Source organism: Haliotis cracherodii, unplaced genomic scaffold (genome assembly GCF_022045235.1).
Source record: "Haliotis cracherodii isolate W230 unplaced genomic scaffold, xgHalCrac1.p SCAF_5, whole genome shotgun sequence".
Lineage (NCBI taxonomy): Eukaryota > Metazoa > Mollusca > Gastropoda > Lepetellida > Haliotidae > Haliotis > Haliotis cracherodii.
Window position 1 is genome coordinate 69,179,385 of NW_027266308.1, and position 21,410 is coordinate 69,200,794.

Consider the following 21,410-nt stretch of genomic DNA (forward strand, 5'->3'; position numbering starts at 1 on the left):
ACATCATAGCGAAGTACACATCAATCTGTCATTAAGTACGTCGGAATTCATTGACAGTTCCTCTGTCTGGTGCCACAGCTTACCTCGTTAGCTAGCGCCACATGTTTGGTCTTGCCCTCCTGGATCTTCTGGTTGACAGACTGCATGAATCGCTGCTGTTCTGTCTTGAAGTCTTCCAGGTCCTTCTGTACATTGTCCTTCTTGCCCTGCATGTTCAACCTGAAGACACGATCGGGATCAGGTGTTCTTATTGTGTAGTTCCATAAAAGCACATGGAGTCAAACTACCTTCCTACAGCTACATCAACATGCATGTCAACACCATCATCATCCACACAACTACATCAACATGCATGTCAACACCATCATCATCCACACAACTACATCAACACACATGTCAACACCATCATCATCCACACAACTACATCAACATGCATGTCAACACCATCATCATCCACACAACTACATCAACACACATGTCAACACCATCATCATCCACACAACTACATCAACATGCATGTCAACACCATCATCATCCACACAACTACATCAACATGCATGTCAACACCATCATCATCCACACAACTACATCAACACACATGTCAACACCATCATCATCCACACAACTACATCAACATGCATGTCAACACCATCATCATCCACACAACTACATCAACATGCATGTCAACACCATCATCATCCACACAACTACATCAACACACATGTCAACACCATCATCATCCACACAACTACATCAACTACGCTCACCACGCATCCAACTCCACCCCACCCCCATCACCACCCTCACCACCCATCCCCATCACTACACCCATCACCCCATCCAACACGACATCCACACCCATCCCACCCCACCACCCACCCCATCCAACACCACATCCACACGCACCCCACCCCCATCACCACACCCACCCCATCCCACCCAGTGAGCAGTTACCTGTCCTTCTTCTCGTTGTTGAGCATCTCCCTGAACTCCTCGAGCTGCTTGCTGAGCTGCGCCACCACGGCCCTGTCACACAACACAGTACAGTCTGTCACTACCTACAACTTGCTGCTCCGTGGATGCTACCTGTTGTTATCACTATGGGATAACTACGGGCCAACTTAAATGGGACGGTTCAATTGCTAGCAAGTCTGATTCAAGTCATCCATACACCACTGGAATTGCCTACTGAACAAATTGAATACTCACCACCAAAAGAAATGCAAATACCATATTTGTTGGTTAAGATATGAAGAATTACTCATATTCAAGAGATAACAGATTGGTCCGATACACAAACGAACATACTGGTATGTTGTGTGAACCGACAGTCATGAACACATCACATGTGATGTCATGACTCGAGATGCACCGTTTGTCTTGTGCAGGATTAACGTGTGAAGCTTGGAAATCATGTGCAGCATATTGTGATAAGCAGAAAGACACTTGCCTGATTGTTAGTTTTGTCATTAATTAGCCCACACTGGAAACAGTGTATATCATGTTTGTTTCAGTGGAGCAGTTAACGATGACTGACCCCGACTACACAGAGATTTTAGGGGTTTAGCATCTGCTCCCAGTGACCCATGGCTACAACAACGTGGTACATATTGGTCCACGTACAAGTTCCGATATAGTTATTTGAAAAAGGAGGGGTGCATACAACATATTATGTTAGTTGAAAACCTATCTACAAATGACTTGTTTGTATGTTTCTAAATGGGGGTGGGGACGCTCCGCCCATCTAGCCCTGCGGGTAGGACGTACTTGTGAGATTCTCCCAGTGTCTCCATCTCCTCGGTCATGTCGATGTTCTCCGCCTGCATGCGACCTACCTCCTCAGCTTTCATAGCCAAGTTTTGCTTTGCTGTCTGTAATCTTCAAACAAATTGAAACATAAAACTGTAAGTATTTTGATAATGGATTTTCTACCATACAAACTACAACTACTAACAGTATATCACGTAATACACAATACTCACAGTATATCACCTAATACACACTACTCAAAGTATATCACGTAATACACACTTCTCACAGTATATCACCTAATACACACTACTCACAGTATATCACCTAATATACACTTCTCACAGTATATCACCTAATACACAATACTCACAGTATTTCACCTAATACACACTACTCACAGTATATCACCTAATACACAATACTCACAGTATATCACCTAATACACAATACTCACAGTATATCACCTAATACACAATACTCACAGTATTTCACCTAATACACAATACTCACAGTATATCACCTAATACACAATACTCACAGTATATCACCCAATACACAATACTCACAGTATTTCACCTAATATACAATACTCACAGTATATCACCTAATACACAATACTCACAGTATATCACCCAATACACAATACTCACAGTATATCACCTAATACACAATACTCACAGTATATCACCTAATACACAATACTCACAGTATATCACCTAATACACAATACTCACAGTATATCACCTAATACACAATACTCACAGTATATCACCTAATACACACTACTCAAAGTATATCACGTAATACACACTTCTCACAGTATATCACCTAATACACACTACTCACAGTATATCACCTAATATACACTTCTCACAGTATATCACCTAATACACAATACTCACAGTATTTCACCTAATACACACTACTCACAGTATATCACCTAATACACAATACTCACAGTATATCACCTAATACACAATACTCACAGTATATCACCTAATACACAATACTCACAGTATTTCACCTAATACACAATACTCACAGTATATCACCTAATACACAATACTCACAGTATATCACCCAATACACAATACTCACAGTATTTCACCTAATATACAATACTCACAGTATATCACCTAATACACACTACTCACAGTATATCACCTAATACACAATACTCACAGTATATCACCTAATACACAATACTCACAGTATATCACCTAATACACAATACTCACAGTATATCACCCAATACACAATACTCACAGTATATCACCTAATACACAATACTCACAGTATATCACCTAATACACACTACTCACAGTATATCACCTAATACACAATACTCACAGTATATCACCCAATACACAATACTCACAGTATATCACCTAATATACACTTCTCACAGTATATCACCTAATACACAATACTCACAGTATATCACCTAATACACAATACTCACAGTATATCACCTAATACACAATACTCACAGTATATCACCTAATACACAATACTCACAGTATATCACCTAATACACAATACTCACAGTATATCACCTAATATACACTTCTCACAGTATATCACCTAATACACAATACTCACAGTATATCACCTAATATACAATACTCACAGTATATCACCTAATACACAATACTCACAGTATATCACCTAATATACACTTCTCACAGTATATCACCTAATACACAATACTCACAGTATATCACCTAATACACAATACTCACAGTATATCACCTAATATACACTTCTCACAGTATATCACCTAATATACAATACTCACAGTATATCACCTAATACACAATACTCACAGTATATCACCTAATACACAATACTCACAGTATATCACCTAATATACACTTCTCACAGTATATCACCTAATACACAATACTCACAGTATATCACCTAATACACACTTCTCACAGTATATCACCTAATACACAATACTCACAGTATTTCACCTAATATACACTTCTCACAGTATATCACCTAATACACAATACTCACAGTATATCACCTAATACACAATACTCACAGTATATCACCTAATATACACTTCTCACAGTATATCACCTAATACACAATACTCACAGTATATCACCTAATACACAATACTCACAGTATTTCACCTAATATACACTTCTCACAGTATATCACCCAATACACAATACTCACAGTATATCACCTAATACACAATACTCACAGTATTTCACCTAATACACACTACTCACAGTATATCACCTAATACACAATACTCACAGTATATCACCTAATACACAATACTCACAGTATATCACCTAATATACAATACTCACAGTATATCACGTAATACACAATACTCACAGTATATCACCTAATACACAATACTCACAGTATATCACCTAATACACAATACTCACAGTATATCACCTAATACACAATACTCACAGTATATCACCTAATACACAATACTCACAGTATATCACCTAATACACACTACTCACAGTATATCACCTAATATACACTTCTCACAGTATATCACCTAATACACACTACTCACAGTATATCACCTAATATACAATACTCACAGTATTTCACCTAATACACACTACTCACAGTATATCACCTAATATACAATACTCACAGTATTTCACCTAATACACAATACTCACAGTATATCACCTAATACACAATACTCACAGTATATCACCTAATATACAATACTCACAGTATATCACCTAATACACAATACTCACAGTATATCACCTAATACACACTACTCACAGTATATCACCTAATATACACTTCTCACAGTATATCACCTAATACACACTACTCACAGTATATCACCTAATATACAATACTCACAGTATTTCACCTAATACACACTACTCACAGTATATCACCTAATATACAATACTCACAGTATTTCACCTAATACACAATACTCACAGTATATCACCTAATACACAATACTCACAGTATATCACCTAATATACAATACTCACAGTATTTCACCTAATATACAATACTCACAGTATATCACCTAATACACACTACTTACATTTAGTAGCTAATTACGCCCGTAACCCAATCACCTCTTGTAACTCAATCACCCCTGGGTCACCACCCTGCACCGTGCCCAGGGAATAATCCCGCGCAAGCATCATCCCGCCATTGTTATAGTCCATCATTCACGCACTGTACACACGTGTTTCGCTCTATCTAATCGCTTTCCTGGCGCTTGTTTTTGTAAGGATGTTATCTCCACAGGTTAGTGTTTCTTTTCAGTACATAGGCGAGCTGGGCAGCAATGCTATCTCCGCATATCGCGTGGCCGTGGGTGTGGGGTAGCACTCTGGTGCTTTGTGGCGGGGTTCTTGTGGGCTAGACTGCTAGTAACTTGCTTCCAAATTAATACTCGTGATTAAGGCTAGCTGCTTTTCAGCGGGAACCTTTCCGGGGTTACTTGCTTCTCAGTGGGAACCTTGTCTTTCCCAACTTTTCAGCCGGGGAATCGTAAAATAACATATGTTGGGGCAAACAATTGCCATGTATATGGGCCCGGCAGCAGAAGTCGTCTTGTCAAGCGGTAGCTGACAGTTGGGTCCGCGGCGGTAGTCGCACAATGGTTTTGCTAATGGGGCCACGCAGTGGGATCTGCTTTGGCCGGCTACCTGGGGCCGGGCAGCGGTAGTCTGACTTAGGCCAGCAGCGGTAGCTGTTTTTGGCAGCGTGGTAGTTGCCAAGCAATGGTAGCGTTTAAATATGCTACCGTGGGGGCCGGACAGCGGTAGCAGTCTCAGGCCAGCAGCGCTAGCTGTGAATCGCCGTTGGCCACGCTAGTGGCCATGGCAATGGTAGCATTTTGGTATACCCAACTAGCAGCTTAGTAGCCCACTAGTACCTGCACACCCTCGGCCATTTAACCCAATCTCATATTGTGTTTTTATTATAGGCACGGGCATCCACGGCTCGTTGGCCCGTGCCTCTCCCTGGCATATCGCGGGATGATTACAGTATATCACCGAATACACACTACTCACACTTTGTCCACTTATACACAATACTCACAGTATATCACCCAATACACACTACTAACACTATGTCCACCTAATACACACTACTCACAGTATGTCAACCTTATACACTACTCACAGTATGTCCACCTAATACACACTACTCACAGCATGTCCACCTAATACACACTACTAACAGCATGTCCACCTAATACACACTACTCACAGTATGTCCACCTAATACACACTACTCACTGTATGTCCACCTTATACACACTACTCACAGTATGTCCACCTAATACACAGTACTCACAGTATGTCCACCCAATACACACTACTCAGACAATATCAACCTAATACACACTACTCACAGTATGTTCACCCAATACACAATACTCACAGTATGTCCACCCAATACACACTACTCACAGTATGTCCACCCAATACACACTACTCATTGTATGTCCACCCAATGCACAATAGTCACAGTATGTCCACCCAATACACACTACTCACAGTATGTCCAACCAATACACACTGCTCACTGTATGTCCACCCAATACACACTACTCACAGTACATCCAGTTCTGCAACCCGGGCTGCGTCTGCTTTCCCCTTTGCCAATTTCACCTTCAGAACTGGCAATGAGAAATACTAAAAAGATGTATTCAAGAATCAATCATAAATAGGGGCACCTGCTAATGTTCTAATGTGATGTACATATGAATATATCATAGACAGGGGCGCCTGATAATGTTCTAATGTGATGTACATATGAATATATCATATACAGGGGCACCTGCTAATGTTCTAATGCGATGTACATATGAATATATCATAGACAGGGGCACTTGCTAATGTTCTAATGTGATGTACACATGAATATATCACAGACGGGGGCACCTGCTAATGTTCTAATGTGATGTACATTTGAATATATCATATACAGGGGCACCTGCTAATGTTCTAATGTGATGTACATATGAATATATCATAGACAGGGGCACCTGTTAATGTTCTAATGTGATGTACACATGAATATATCATAGACAGGGGCACTTGCTAATGTTCTAATGTGATGTACACATGAATATATCACAGACGGGGGCACCTGCTAATGTTCTAATGTGATGTACCTTTGAATATATCATAGACAGGGGCACCTGCTAATGTTCTAATGTGATGTACATATGAATATATCATAGACAGGGGCACCTGATAATGTTCTAATGTGATGTACACATGAATATATCATAGACAGGGACACCTGCTAATGTTCTAATGTGATGTACATATGAATATATCATATACAGGGGCACCTGCTAATGTTCTAATGTGATGTACATATGAATATATCATATACAGGGGCACCTGCTAATGTTCTAATGTGATGTACACATGAATATATCACAGACGGGGGCACCTCCTAATGTTCTAATGTGATGTACACATGAATATATCATAGACAGGGGCACTTGCTAATGTTCTAATGTGATGTACATATGAATATATCATATACAGGGGCACCTGCTAATGTTCTAATGTGATGTACACATGAATATATCACAGATGGGGGTGTTTGAAGGAGGAGCGTTTGTAGGAGGAGCGTTTGTAGGAGGAGTGTTTGTAGAAGGCATGTTTGGAGGAGGAGTGTTTTGAGGAGGAGTGTTTGGGGGGGGGGGCATGTTTGGAGGAGCAGTGTTTGGAGCAGGAGTGTTTGGGGGAGGCGTGTTTGGAGGAGGAGTGTCTTGAGGAGGAGAGATAAAGGGAAGCAGTTTTTGGGGGAGGAGTTTTTGGGGGAGGGGTGTTTGGAGGAGGAGTGTTTGGGGGAAGGCGTGTTGGGAAAGGCGTGTTAAGAGGTGAAGTGTTTGGTGGAGTAGCGTTTGGGGAAGGCGTGTTTGGAGGAGGAGTGTTTGGGGAAGGCGTTTTTGGGGAAGGCGTGTTTGGCGGAGGAGTGTTTGAAGGAGGAGTGTTTGGAGGAGGAGTGTTTGGGGAAGGTGTGTTTGGAGGAGGAGTGTTTGGGGGAGGCGTGTTTGGAGGAGGAGTGTTTGAAGGAGGAGTGTTTGGGGGAGGCGTGTTTAGAGGAGGAGTGTTTAGAGGAGGAGTGTTTGAAGGAGGAGTGTTTGGAGGAGGAGTGTTTGGTGGAGAAGTGTTTTCGGGGAGGCGTGTTTAGAGGAGCAGTGTTTGGAGGAGACGTCCAGGAGGAGATGGTCCCACGTACAGGTGCTGTTACTCACTAGCTTGTAGGTCCATCTTCTCCATCTCCAGCTCCTTCAGTCTCCCTGCTTCATCCTCAACCTCTTCGTCAAACTGGAAACAAGCAGTTACACACAAATCAACAAGATGTGACAAAAAGTGGGACACATAAAAATCTCATAGATTATTTCAACATCATCATGTGATGATGGTTTGAACACCACAGCTTGTGACTGCTTGGCACAGATTTACACTGCTTAATCAACCAGCTTGCTACAAACCTGCCCTATCTTGCGTGCTAGTTTCTTCTCGTCTTCAGCAAACCTCTTCTGCTCCTCCTCACTGTCCTTAACAATCTTCTCCCTGGACAACATCAACACCAACATCACAACGAGGACATCTCTCCCACCTTACTCACAAGTCTCTATCTCTCCTGCTGTCCTTCACACAAGTGTCATCACATACATCCCCGAGGTGTCTGGGCCACTACCCGGGACTACAACACATACATACCCGAGGTGTCTGGGCCATTACCTGGGACTACAACACATACATACCCGAGGTGTCTGGGCCACTACCCGGGACTACAACACATACATCCCCGAGGTGTCTGGGCTGAATCTGTACCGGGCCATTACCCGGGACTACAACACATACATCCCCGAGGTGTCTGGGCTGAATCTGTACCGGGCCATTACCCGGGACTACAACACATACATCCCCGAGGTGTCTGGGCTGAATCTGTACCGGGCCATTACCCGGGACTACAACACATACATCCCCGAGGTGTCTGGGCTGAATCTGTACCGGGCCATTACCCGGGACTACAACACATACATCCCCGAGGTGTCTGGGCTGAATCTGTACCGGGCCATTACCCGGGACTACAACACATACATCCCCGAGGTGTCTGGGCTGAATCTGTACCGGGCCATTACCCGGGACTACAACACATACATCCCCGAGGTGTCTGGGCTGAATCTGTACCGGGCCATTACCTGGGACTACAACACATACATCCCCGAGGTGTCTGGGCTGAATCTGTACCGGGCCATTACCTGGGACTACAACACATACATCCCCGAGGTGTCTGGGCTGAATCTGTACCGGGCCATTACCCGGGACTACAACACATACATCCCCGAGGTGTCTGGGCTGAATCTGTACCGGGCCATTACCTGGGACTACAACACATACATCCCCGAGGTGTCTGGGCTGAATCTGTACCGGGCAATTACCCGGGACTACAACACATACATCCCCGAGGTGTCTGGGCTGAATCTGTACCCGGCCATTACCTGGGACTACAACACATACATCCCCGAGGTGTCTGGGCTGAATCTGTACCGGGCCATTACCCGGGACTACAACACATACATCCCCGAGGTGTCTGGGCTGAATCTGTACCGGGCCATTACCTGGGACTACAACACATACATCCCCGAGGTGTCTGGGCTGAATCTGTACCGGGCCATTACCCGGGACTACAACACATACATCCCCGAGGTGTCTGGGCTGAATCTGTACCGGGCCATTACCTGGGACTACAAAACATACATCCCCGAGGTGTCTGGGCTGAATCTGTACCGGGCAATTACCCAGGACTACAACACATACATCCCCGAGGTGTCTGGGCTGAATATGTACCGGGCCATTACCTGGGACTACAACACATACATCCCCGAGGTGTCTGGGCTGAATCTGTACAAGGCCATTACCCGGGACTACAACACATACATCCCCGAGGTGTCTGGGCTGAATCTGTACCGGGCCATTACCTGGGACTACAACACATACATCCCCGAGGTGTCTGGGCTGAATCTGTACCGGGCAATTACCCGGGACTACAACACATACATCCCCGAGGTGTCTGGGCTGAATCTGTACCCGGCCATTACCCGGGACTACAACACATACATCCCCGAGGTGTCTGGGCTGAATCTGTACCGGGCCATTACCCGGGACTACAACACATACATCCCCGAGGTGTCTGGGCTGAATCTGTACCGGGCCATTACCTGGGACTACAACACATACATCCCCGAGGTGTCTGGGCTGAATCTGTACCGGGCCATTACCCGGGACTACAACACATACATCCCCAAAGGTGTCTGGGCTGAATCTGTACCGTGCCATTACCCGGGACTACAACACATACATCCCCAAAGGTGTCTGGGCTGAATCTGTACCGGGCCAAGAAGCAGCCCTGAAACCTCGTTACAAAGACTAAAGTACATAAACAATAGTGTTATCACATTCATGGATTCAACTTCTAAATGCCTATGAAAGACCTGAAGGATCTTTAAGGTGATGTGAGATGAAATGGGGTTTAATGTTGTGTTCAAGATTATTGTACTTATATAGCAACATGCATGCACGTGTGTGTGTGTGGCTGCTTGTACTAATCGGACTGATGCCGATTTTGGAGTGATACCATGCTGCACTTTAACATGAATACCCCACTCAGACACAGTATACTAACTCCAAGCCGCCCAGTCCTTGTTTTAGCCCCTTAATGCTGAGCGCCAGGCAGGGTAACAACAAGTACCATCTTTGAACCCCTGACCTTCCGCTGTCCGGGTGGACACTCTACCACTAGACCATGGAGGTGCTCCAGCTTGGAGTGTCTGCAGTAGGGGATGGTGAGGGAGTGAATCATTCCTACCCCTTGGCCTGCAGCGCCTTGTTTGTCTTCATCTGCTTGGACAGTCGGGTGCTGAGGTTGTTCTCCTCCTCCTCCAGGCGGGACTTGGTCGTCTCAAACCGACGAATACTCTGCAGCAGGCCACAACAGTTGCAGGGAAATCTTCCTTCAAATCTAATGATTTCATAGTATTACTTCTGAATTATTCTGGGTTAGAATGGGTCCGCAACAACCTATTCTGGTTGTAGGAGGCGACCAAATGGATCAGGTAGTCAGGATTGGTGATTTAGTTGATGGATTGTCATCGTTTCACACAGTATGATCACTGAATAGTCTGGTCTAGTCTCCATTTTTTACTGACTGCCATCATATAGCTGTAATATTGCTGAATGTGGCGTTAAACAACAAACAAACAAACTGAATTATCAAAAATACAAATGACTTGGTCAAGATTTGATTATTTACAAGCTGCTATCAAATAGCTGAAATATTGCTGAGTTTCTGTGTTGAACTTACAGAATTCTCAAAAATACAATGACCTATTTCTCTACTCAGTGAAACCAAATCAATTCATAATCCTAAGTCCAAAAGGACCTAAGTTTTAGACTCATAAACATCGTTAAAATACCCGTTCACCTACTTTACATCAATCAAATGTAACACTAGTGCTTACAGATATATAATTAATCTTTTAAAAAATACTAATTTGGCCAAGCTGGCTCCGTGAGGTCGTCACCTTTCTGAGTGCGTCCAGCTTCCCCTCACTGTCAATCAGCAGCTCATGGTACACATCCAGTTCTCTGAAACACAGGGACAGTACAGCACACAGTGGAGGAAGCTGGCACTGACAGCCAGCACACTGATGTTGCCTTGACGTGTGTGGGGACTGATGCAGTAGACATCTACATCCTACTTACATCCCAGGCAACAACTGGCATCTCAATTGTCAGTTTACATAGTATATGTGTATAGTATATGTGTGTGGTATATGTGTATAGTATATGTGTATAGTATATTTGTATAGTATATGTCTATTTGTTCTCATGAAGTGAATATCTCGTCCCTCTGACATGTAAGGTCTGTGTAATTCTCCTGTGGTGTTTTTATGGGATCACTCACTTCTTTTTGCCAATGTTGTGTTCTCGCTGGTCCCTGGTCTTCTCTGTTGTGTCAGCCTGGAACAGACACAAACCTCAGTCTTGGGCACAACCCACACAGGACCACAAGCATCGGAGTTATCACCTTTGACATCCCATTTTCAAATAGTTTTGCTTCTATCTGTACCCATGTGGAGTTAGTTGTACTTCATTTATCTCCCTGTCACATTATCCACCTGTCACATCTCTCTGTCACATCATCCATCTGTCACATCATCCACCTGTCACACCCACCTGTCACATCCACCTGTCACACCCACCTGTCACATCCACCTGTCACACCTCCCTGTCACATCTCCCTGTCACATCCACCCGCCACATCTACCTGTCTCATCCACCTGTCACATCCACCTGTCACATCAACCTGTCACATCCACCCGCCACATCTACCTGTCTCATCCACCTGTCACATCCACCTGTCACATCTACCTGTCACATCTACCTGTCTCATCCACCTGTCACACCCATCTGTCACATCTACCTGTCACATCTCCCTGTCTCATCCACCTGTCACACCCACCTGTCACATCCACCTGTCACACCCACCTGTCACATCCACCTGTCACACCTCCCTGTCACATCTACCTGTCTCATCCACCTGTCACATCCACCTGTCACATCCACCTGTCACATCTCCCTGTCACACCCACCTGTCACATCCACCTGTCACATCTACCTGTCACATCCACCTGTCACACCTCCCTGTCACATCCACCTGTCACATCCACCTGTCACATCTACCTGTCTCATCCACCTGTCACATCCACCTGTCTCATCTACCTGTCACATCTACCTGTCTCATCCACCTGTCACATCCACCTGTCACGCCTCCCTGTCACATCTACCTGTCACATCCACCTGTCTCATCCCCCTGTCACATCCACCAGTCACATCTACCTGTCTCATCCACCTGTCACATCCACCTGTCACACCTCCCTGTCACATCCACCTGTCACATCTCCCTGTCACATCCACCTGTCACATCTCCCTGTCACATCTACCTGTCACATCCACCTGTCTCATCCACCTGTCACATCCACCTGTCACATCCACCTGTCACATCCACCTGTCTCATCCACCTGCCTCATCTCCCTGTCACATCCACCTGTCACATCCACCTGTCACATCCACCAGTCACATCTACCTGTCTCATCCACCTGTCTCATCAACCTGTCACATCCACCTGTCACATCCACCTGTCTCATCCACCTGTCACATCTCCCTGTCACACCCACCTGTCACATCCACCTGTCACACCTCCCTGTCACATCTACCTGTCACATCCACCTGTCACATCTATCTGTCTCATCCACACGTCACATCTAGCTGTCACATCCACCTGTCACACCCACCTGTCACATCCACCTGTCACACCTCCCAGTCACATTTTCCCGTCACATCTACCTGTCACATCCACCTGTCACATCCACCTGTCACATCTACCTGTCACATCTACCTGTCACATCTACCTGTCTCATCCACCTGTCACATCCATCTGTCACATCCACCTGTCACATCTCCCTGTCACATCCACCTGTCACACCTCCCTGTCACATCTACCTGTCACATCCACCTGTAACATCTACCTGTCACATCCACCTGTCACATCCACCTGTCACATCTCCCTGTCACATCTACCTGTCACATCCACCTGTCACATCTACCTGTCACATCCACCTGTCACATCTACCTATCTCATCCACCTGTCACATCATCCGCCTGTCACACCTCCCTGTCACATCATCCATCTGTCACAACCACCTGTCACATCTACATGTCACATCAACCTGTCACATCCACATGTCACATCTACCTGTCACATCTACCTGTCACATCCACCTGTCACATCTACCTGTCACACCCACTTATCACGACCACCTATCACATCCACCTGTCACATGCATCTGTCACATCCACTGGTCACATCAATTTGTCACATACACCTGTCAAACCCACCTATTACATCCACCTGTCACATCCACATGCTACATCCACCCGTCACATCCACATCCACCTGTCACAGGTACACTGTTCTGCCAACTCACCACGGCTCTCTTCAGTCTCTTCTTCTCGTGTCTGGCCTCCGTCCTCTCCTGGATCAGGTCCTCCTTCAGCTGCAGGATCCCGTCCTCCAGGTCCACGATCTACACAGAGGACCGGGTCAGCACAGAACTAATTACAAACCTCCATGTACTTACACTCAGTAACACCATGACGTGTAGGTCCTCCTAGGACAACCATGTCCTTGTAAGAAATAACCTCTGATAAAGGGCAGTACACATGTTTAGTCTACAAACTGATGATTTCATACAACTTTAGTCTTATAACATTTTCAAGAGCATTCTAGAGTTTCATAATTATGATCATCAACAGTATTTATACAATCGTCACCCAAATACATACATTCTGATTGGCTTGGCGAACTTTGTCTCTGGTCTCATTCAAAGCAATCTGCATGCTGAAAGTTAAATGCATTAGATGCATGATTTCATGATGTATGACATGATGTAAGATTAACTTCCTTCTACAACCTAGACATAGCCTGACATCACAAAGTTGGCATTTCGCTCACCGTCTCCAAATGGCAAAGCTCGTGTCACGCAGATACAGTAAGCTGTGGACAGTTGAAGGAAACATAAAACTGATCTGCCACAAGTAATTAAAGAATTATCCATGTTACACCGTAACCATGCCCCCAAAATCATTCCAAAATTCTGAAATAAATAAATCCTTGGTTTTCAAAGTTATATATTGAGTGGCACTAAATGACAAGATGTGGCTGAGTGACCAGAGGTGTCTGAGTGACCGGAGGTGTCTGAGAGACCGGAGGTGTCTGAGTGACCGGAGGTGTCTGAGTGACCAGAGGTGTCTGAGTGACTCGGGTCTCACCTGGCTTTCTCTGCCATCCTCTGGTTCAGCTGTGAGATGATTTCCTCATGCTGCTGACGAACCAACTCTCTCTCGGGGCTGGAAAACACAACTGTCACATGACATAAACAATCACAAGATGACACAGTCTCAGTTGTTGGCACTTTATCATAGTCATTTCTGTTCCATCAGCGGGGAAGTGATTGAGTCATTCAGCGGGTTGGGATTAATACCACTATGAACAGTATTTCAGTTATATCACAGTGTGTCTGTTTCATGTGCCTTAAGTAATGCAGGTCTGAGACTTTGGTGAAACCCATTAGCACAGGTGGCATGATCAGGGGGACTTGGGATTCTAAACCACGATCATGGGTTTCTGGCAAGCCTGAAGTACAAACAGCCGGAAAAAAATGGAAATTTTCCAAAAAATTGTTAATCTTTATACCTATCCTATCTCACACTGTGCATTTCTTCTTTCAAACCGAGGTGGATATGTGCTTGTGTTTCCAGCATCTAAGAACACACCCAGCATCACCATGGTCACCATCCATACAAATGGATCACACACATACTCCTTGTGCATAGCGACCCACATGACCTGATCATGTGCTTACCCCTGCCATATCATTCCCTTTCATCAGAACGCCGCGATATAACTGGAATACTGTTAAAAGCGGTGTTAAACCCAACTCACTCACTTTCATCAGAGCTAACAGGCTACAGGAGTTGAGATGCAGGGATGGTCAGGTGGGCAAATAGCTGTGGGATAGGATAAGTATAGAAATAAACAAATTTATTAGAAAATACCATGCATTACCGTGAGATGTGCTTGAGGAAGCTGGTTCTAAACAGTGAAATAAATTTAAGAATTGACCTTCACTTTGTGTGAGTTCATTGGAGTATGAACCTTCATAAAGTGAGGGGCAAACTGTATGAACGTCGGAGTTTGCTCAAGAGAGAGAACAGTTGCTATGTAAGGCCATGGTATAAGCGACTGTTCTTCACTATGAAATCCCAGCCAAGACTTTGTAAAACCTTCCTGTTCTCTGACCCTTCAAACTAGATTCCGTTAACATTCAAAGCATTAATCTTGCTAACAAGTGCAGCAATTTCAAGGGCCAGTAAGAAAACGGTCTTGAAAGTGATTAATTTGAACTCTTTGCCATCCAGTGTTTCATAATCGACCAAAGTGACAAAGGGTTATGTTAAGATCCAAGGTGGGAGGCCGGAAATGGGACGTCTAGTCCGCTGTCGTCATGAGCCGAGAGTACTGGTACAGTTGAGGCAAGAGGTTCAAGGACCATGGAAGGGGTAGGATGCTTCACCGATTTCTTGACATTCTTAGTAAGTGTTTTCTTTGCCTTGGAAGAACCCTAAGGAGTTTTTTCCAGGTCCATACATTTTGAAAGACGATCCGACTCTATAAGCGACATTTATGTAGATAGACACTGAAAGATTATTTTTCCGATAGTGCACGACCCGGTTCATCCATGTTTTCAGACAGATACACACAACACTACATGCCTTGGAAGATTGTTGGATGCAAGAAAAAAACACACCAAATTCTCTCACTGGAAAAGTCACACCCAGAGCAGTTAGAAAGAGAAAGATATGGCATAGGTAAGCACAAGTCGTGTAGGTCGCTATGCACAAGAAGAATGTGCATGATCCATTTGTTTAGGTAGTAACCATGGTGATGTTGGGTGTGTTCGGGTTAATTGTTTATAGAAGTTGGAAACTTTGTTCCACAAGTTTCCACACAGGATTGAAAGCAGAAAGAAAAAAATGCAAATTGTGTGATAGTATCGGTTTAAAAAGTTCACAATTCAGTAAATACTACTGAAACTCACACATAAACCTATGACAGTTATGTCGTTAAGATTGCTGTGTACAGTAAATACTAGTTAGAAAACTACGAGACTTGAGCTTTCAATGAATTCTCCAAGGTGAAGAAAAAATAGCAGAAAAGCATGCCGACAGACAGTAGTGACACACATCGCTGGGAACCTACTGCAATATGGAGTTTTCCTTCTCCAGCTGCTTCTGGCGCTCGCCCTGATACACGATGTTCGTGTTGATGTTGTCCAGCTTGTCCTGCAGTTCCTGTTGGGCTTTCGCATTGGATTGACGGGCAGAGTTGACCGCAACTGCAAATAAAAAATATCTTATAATGGCTTTGTTTAGTTATTATAGACATAAAACATGTTGATATAAATATGACAATAACCATCATGTAAAATATCAAAGCATATATTGGCCGTATCACACAAAGGTCACAAAGGTCACAAAGGTCATTTATTTATCTTTGAAATAATCCCATCATATCACCTAGTCTCATCTAATATTTCCAACTATAAGTGTTATATGTGCAAAGTTGTATGTGATGCCTGGAGTTTGTATTGCGTGTAAGGAGCTAGTGTAGTATAGTCACATGACCTACCAAGGCGACATCCATGGATTCGCGAGCAGTCATTTTCATAGTGTCAGCACTCTAAACTTGGTAAGTTCCAGGTACTGTGGTGAGGTGGTTGATGATGTAAGTGAAGATATCCATTGGAGGTGGAGTTGTCACATGGGGATGTTGTAGTAAAGACCACTTTGACTAATACGAAGTGTTTGTTTGAAGTTTGAGTTGATCTGAGTTTGAGTTGTCAACAAGTGATCACAATGCCAGGCGGAGATATAACAAAAGCATGTACATCAAACTCACCCATAATTTCTTCTTTGATTTCAGCAGGCAGGAATTGTAACTTGTGACGATTAACACTGGCCTTGATAGTTTCTGTCTCCAGTTCATCATGAAGCTGTTTGCGCTCTTGTTCCTACAATGCAGTCAACAACATGATTGTTGTTGTAGCCCTCTACATGTAAAGCTTAAATACTTCATATCAACAGCCTTCAAGATTTATTCAATAACAGATATAGATGTTAATATGTCTGCATTATATACACATGAAGACAATTTCCACACTGAAAAACAAACGTAGATGTTCACACTGTAGGTGATGCAGTCAATCATGTCAAAATGATGACTAACGTTTTATCTGAAAATTGCTACATACGTACGTACATAACTACCTACCCACACACCCACCCAGATTTTATATGTTGACTGTAACATATACACATAACTGATCTTTGACTTTGTCTAATATAGCAAATCATACAATATACAATAACACTGACTTAGTGAAATTAAATTCATATCTGAAATTGATACTTACCAGCTCATGAAGTGCTTCAATAACTTTATCTATATTGCTAACATCACTGTTAAGAAATCCAAATTGTTCTGATCTCATTCGATCTCCTGCAACAAAAATATTATTTATTATCATTAATACTTGTTGCAAAATCCATGAATACAAAAATTTGAAGGTATTCATGTAAAATCTTTATGACACAAGTTAATGAAATAGGTCAAATGTGATGCATCAAATTTTATCATAGGGAGTAATTTTTTTTAAATATTACACCTCAAAATACTAGATCTAGTCATATCCTGATTCACCATTGTCAATTTCTAATTATACTTTGAGGGGTGCAATTGAAATTCATTCCTTTAATCCTAATGCTTTATGGAAATAAGTCAAACCAAAAAAGGGGCATGACACGTACTATCATTTAGCTTTGTATTCTACTTCTAATTCGATATGCATAGTATGCAGCATACTGTGATATCTAGAGGTAAAACGGCAGATAGGTTTTCAAAATATAATCAAGCACTATAAAATTCTACTTTCAACAATTAGATTTCAGGGAATTATTGTAAGTTCTACGTTAGATTCTTGTGAAGGATCTACATTTACCAGTCTCTACGACTTTTCTGCTATAGTAGCATCATTCCAAAATAAATATCATTCACTCACCAAGTTCCAGAAGCTTCTCCACGGCATTATTTACCCCCGGCACTTCTGTTTGAGCTGACATTTTGAAGTAACTGCGTTCACGGTTCTTTCAGAACGCCTCGGTCGCCATTTGTAAACTATTTTGTTGTCAACCAATCTTTTCAAAGGGAGGTAACTATTTGTGATAATAGTGCATACCACTACAGATAATATTGTTGCAAGGGGGAGCTAGGTCGTTATTCACTTAAAGTAAACCAACATGTGAAAATTATTAAACATTGGACTAAATTGATATTTCAAACTGATAATCCTATTTTGAAACATGTTTATGATTATAAAGTGTCCTCGGCGGATAAGGTATTGAATGTTGTGCTTTTCATGTAAAACAATTATTATTGATGATCATCATATCGTTTTGGTTCTGTCTGGTGTGATCAAGATGTTCCAAATGTAAATAGGTTTATTGTTTGTTTTAAGCAAAGGTGTATAGATATAGATCAGCAAACTTGGTTAAGTAAATTAAAAACATTTCCAAACTTACAATGTATTCACAAATTAAACCATGCATTGTATTAGAAAGACATTTAACATCAATACCTGTTAGAGTATATCAATTTACTCTTAGTTCTTTCCGTTGTTCTAGCCATAACCTTATGCTTGAAGAAGGTAGAAAAAATGGTCTTTTAGAGATGCACGCTTATGTCCATTTTGTGTAGTCCGTATAATTAAAACTGAGTATCATTTCTGCATTGAATGTCAATTTTACTCAGATCTGAGAAATAGTCTCATACCTATGTATTACCATTCACGACCTTCATTTCATCAGTTTTGCACTCTTATGTCTTGCCAAAATGAACATGTTATTAATAATTATTATTAATAATTGCTTTTAAGAAACGACGACAGTTTTTCAAATGTATGCAAATGTATGCAATAATTCAATTGTTTCAGTATATATATCACTTATATTATCTGGCGCCTGCTATTGTTGTAATCCACTGTATCCATATTGTAAAATGGGTCGGTGGCCTCTTTACTGAAATAAACTCACTAACTACAGAAAATAGCGAGGGATACAGCGCAACGAAACTTCATTAGTTTGTGATTTGCTTTTCAGTAAATCGTTTTGATCTTTATCTTAAGGGACTTTGATGATCGTTAGCTAAAAGACGTACATCTACGATAATTAAATCTATAGCGTAATTTCTGTATGGCATATGTGAAAACGGAGTGTGATTAAACACAGGACCTTCAGTCTCGTCTGCGAATTTGTTATTAATAGTAGCTACATGGTCCTGTGGGTTAAAGGTGCAGTTGATGTAAGAGTTTCGGGAGAGAATCCCTTGTTTACAGATCAGATTTTTGTATGTATATGAGCGCTGATGTCGGACAGAATTTAAAGAATTCTTTAATCAGCAATATAATTTAATTTTGTTTCTGTGTTTTGTACAAGAACAGATACGATTTATGTATTCAATATTTCTACTGGAACTGCTAAAGAGAAGAGACTGCTAGAAACACACAGAGGGAGATCCATGTATGAGTATAAAGATTTTTTGGTGTTGGGAGAAGGAACACGTAATGCTTGTTTACGTGCGAAATTAAGGGCTCCATCGAGACTAGAAATGTGAAACGATGGGATATACTTCTAACAGGGCGTATTCATCTCCTGGTTAGTTGATGTTAGAGTTAAGGGGGCGTGTTCATCGTCTGGTCAGTTACTGCTTGAGTTTAGGAGGGGCGTGTGTATCGTCTGGTCAGTTAATGCTTGAGTTTAGGAGGGGCGTGTCCATATGGTCAGTTAATGCTTGAGTTTAGGAGGGGCGTGTCCATCGTCTGGTTAGTTCCTGCTTGAGTTTAGGAGGGGCGTGTCCATCGTCTGGTCAGTTCCTGCTTGAGTTTGGGAGGGGCGTGTGTATCATCTGATCAGTTACTGCTTGAGTTTAGGAGGGGTGTGTCCATCGTCTGGTCAGTTACTGCTTGAGTTTAGGAGGGATCGTCTGATCAGTTAATGCTCGAGTTTAGGAGGGGTGTGTCCATCGTCTGGTCAGTTACTGCTTGAGTTTAGGTGGGATCGTCTGATCAGTTAATGCTTGAGTTTAGGAGGGGCGTGTCCATCGTCTGGTCAGTTACTGCTTGAGTTTAGGCTGTGATCGTCTGATCAGTTAATGCTCGAGTTTAGGAGGGGCGTGTGTATCGTCTGGTCAGTTAATGCTCGAGTTTAGGAGGGGCGTGTTCATGTTCTGGTCAGTTAATGCTTCAGTTTAGGGGGCGTGTTCATCGTCTGGTCAGTTAAAGCTTCAGTTTTGAGGGCGTATTCATCGTCTGATCAGTTAATGCTCGAGTTTAGGAGGGGTGTGTTCATGTTCTGGTCAGTAAATGCTTTAGTTAAGGGGACGTAGTCATCGTCTGGTCAGTTAATGCTTTAGTTAAGGGGGGTGGGGGCGTGTTCATCGTCTGGTCAGTTAGTGCTTTAGTTTAAGGGGCGTGTTCATCGTCTGGTCAGTTAATGCTTTAGTTTAGGGGGCGTGTTCATCGTCTTGTCAGTTAATGCTTTAGTTTAGGGGCGTGTTCATCGGCTGGGCAGTTAATGCTTTAGTTTAGGGGGCGTTTTCATCGCCTGATCAGTTAATGCTTTAGTTTAAGGGATGTGTTCACCTCTTGATCCGGTAGCAGTCATGCGTATATGTCACTGGATATTATTACTTCCGCCTGTTAAACTATTCTAGTGGAAAGTTATTCCTGGGAATATTTTTCCAAATAAGTATTTTCCCCTGGTTATATTTTCCAGGCCCTGGCTACCTGGACGAATTAGTCCTTGTCTCAGAAATGAACACATTTTACAGGAAAAAAGTTTTCAAATTAACTTTTAAATTATAATAAAAAGGAGACCAGAGACTTTCTTCATTTTCAGAAACTGCAGTAATCTAGA

General features: G+C 42.7%; 1 protein-coding gene across 2 annotated transcripts in view; it reads right to left on the bottom strand.

Moving 5' to 3' along the window:
• Positions 1-18,617, bottom strand: part of LOC139442901 (coiled-coil domain-containing protein 175-like) — a 38,958-nt gene extending 20,341 nt beyond the window's left edge. For both annotated transcript variants that reach the window (XM_071223810.1, XM_071223809.1), the window contains exons 1-16: positions 18,500-18,617; positions 17,855-17,940; positions 17,341-17,452; positions 16,642-16,777; positions 14,652-14,729; positions 14,166-14,220; positions 13,808-13,906; positions 11,725-11,780; positions 11,342-11,405; positions 10,627-10,736; positions 8,243-8,324; positions 8,003-8,075; positions 6,340-6,403; positions 1,768-1,878; positions 955-1,026; positions 84-219 (exon numbers count right to left, since the gene is read on the bottom strand). In XM_071223810.1, coding sequence (XP_071079911.1) covers positions 84-219; positions 955-1,026; positions 1,768-1,878; positions 6,340-6,403; positions 8,003-8,075; positions 8,243-8,324; positions 10,627-10,736; positions 11,342-11,405; positions 11,725-11,780; positions 13,808-13,906; positions 14,166-14,220; positions 14,652-14,729; positions 16,642-16,777; positions 17,341-17,452; positions 17,855-17,940; positions 18,500-18,560 — 1,395 coding nt within the window. In that variant the 5' untranslated portion in view covers positions 18,561-18,617. The remainder of the gene's footprint in view (positions 1-83; positions 220-954; positions 1,027-1,767; positions 1,879-6,339; positions 6,404-8,002; positions 8,076-8,242; positions 8,325-10,626; positions 10,737-11,341; positions 11,406-11,724; positions 11,781-13,807; positions 13,907-14,165; positions 14,221-14,651; positions 14,730-16,641; positions 16,778-17,340; positions 17,453-17,854; positions 17,941-18,499) is intronic.
• Between the last annotated feature and the right edge of the window lie 2,793 nt (positions 18,618-21,410).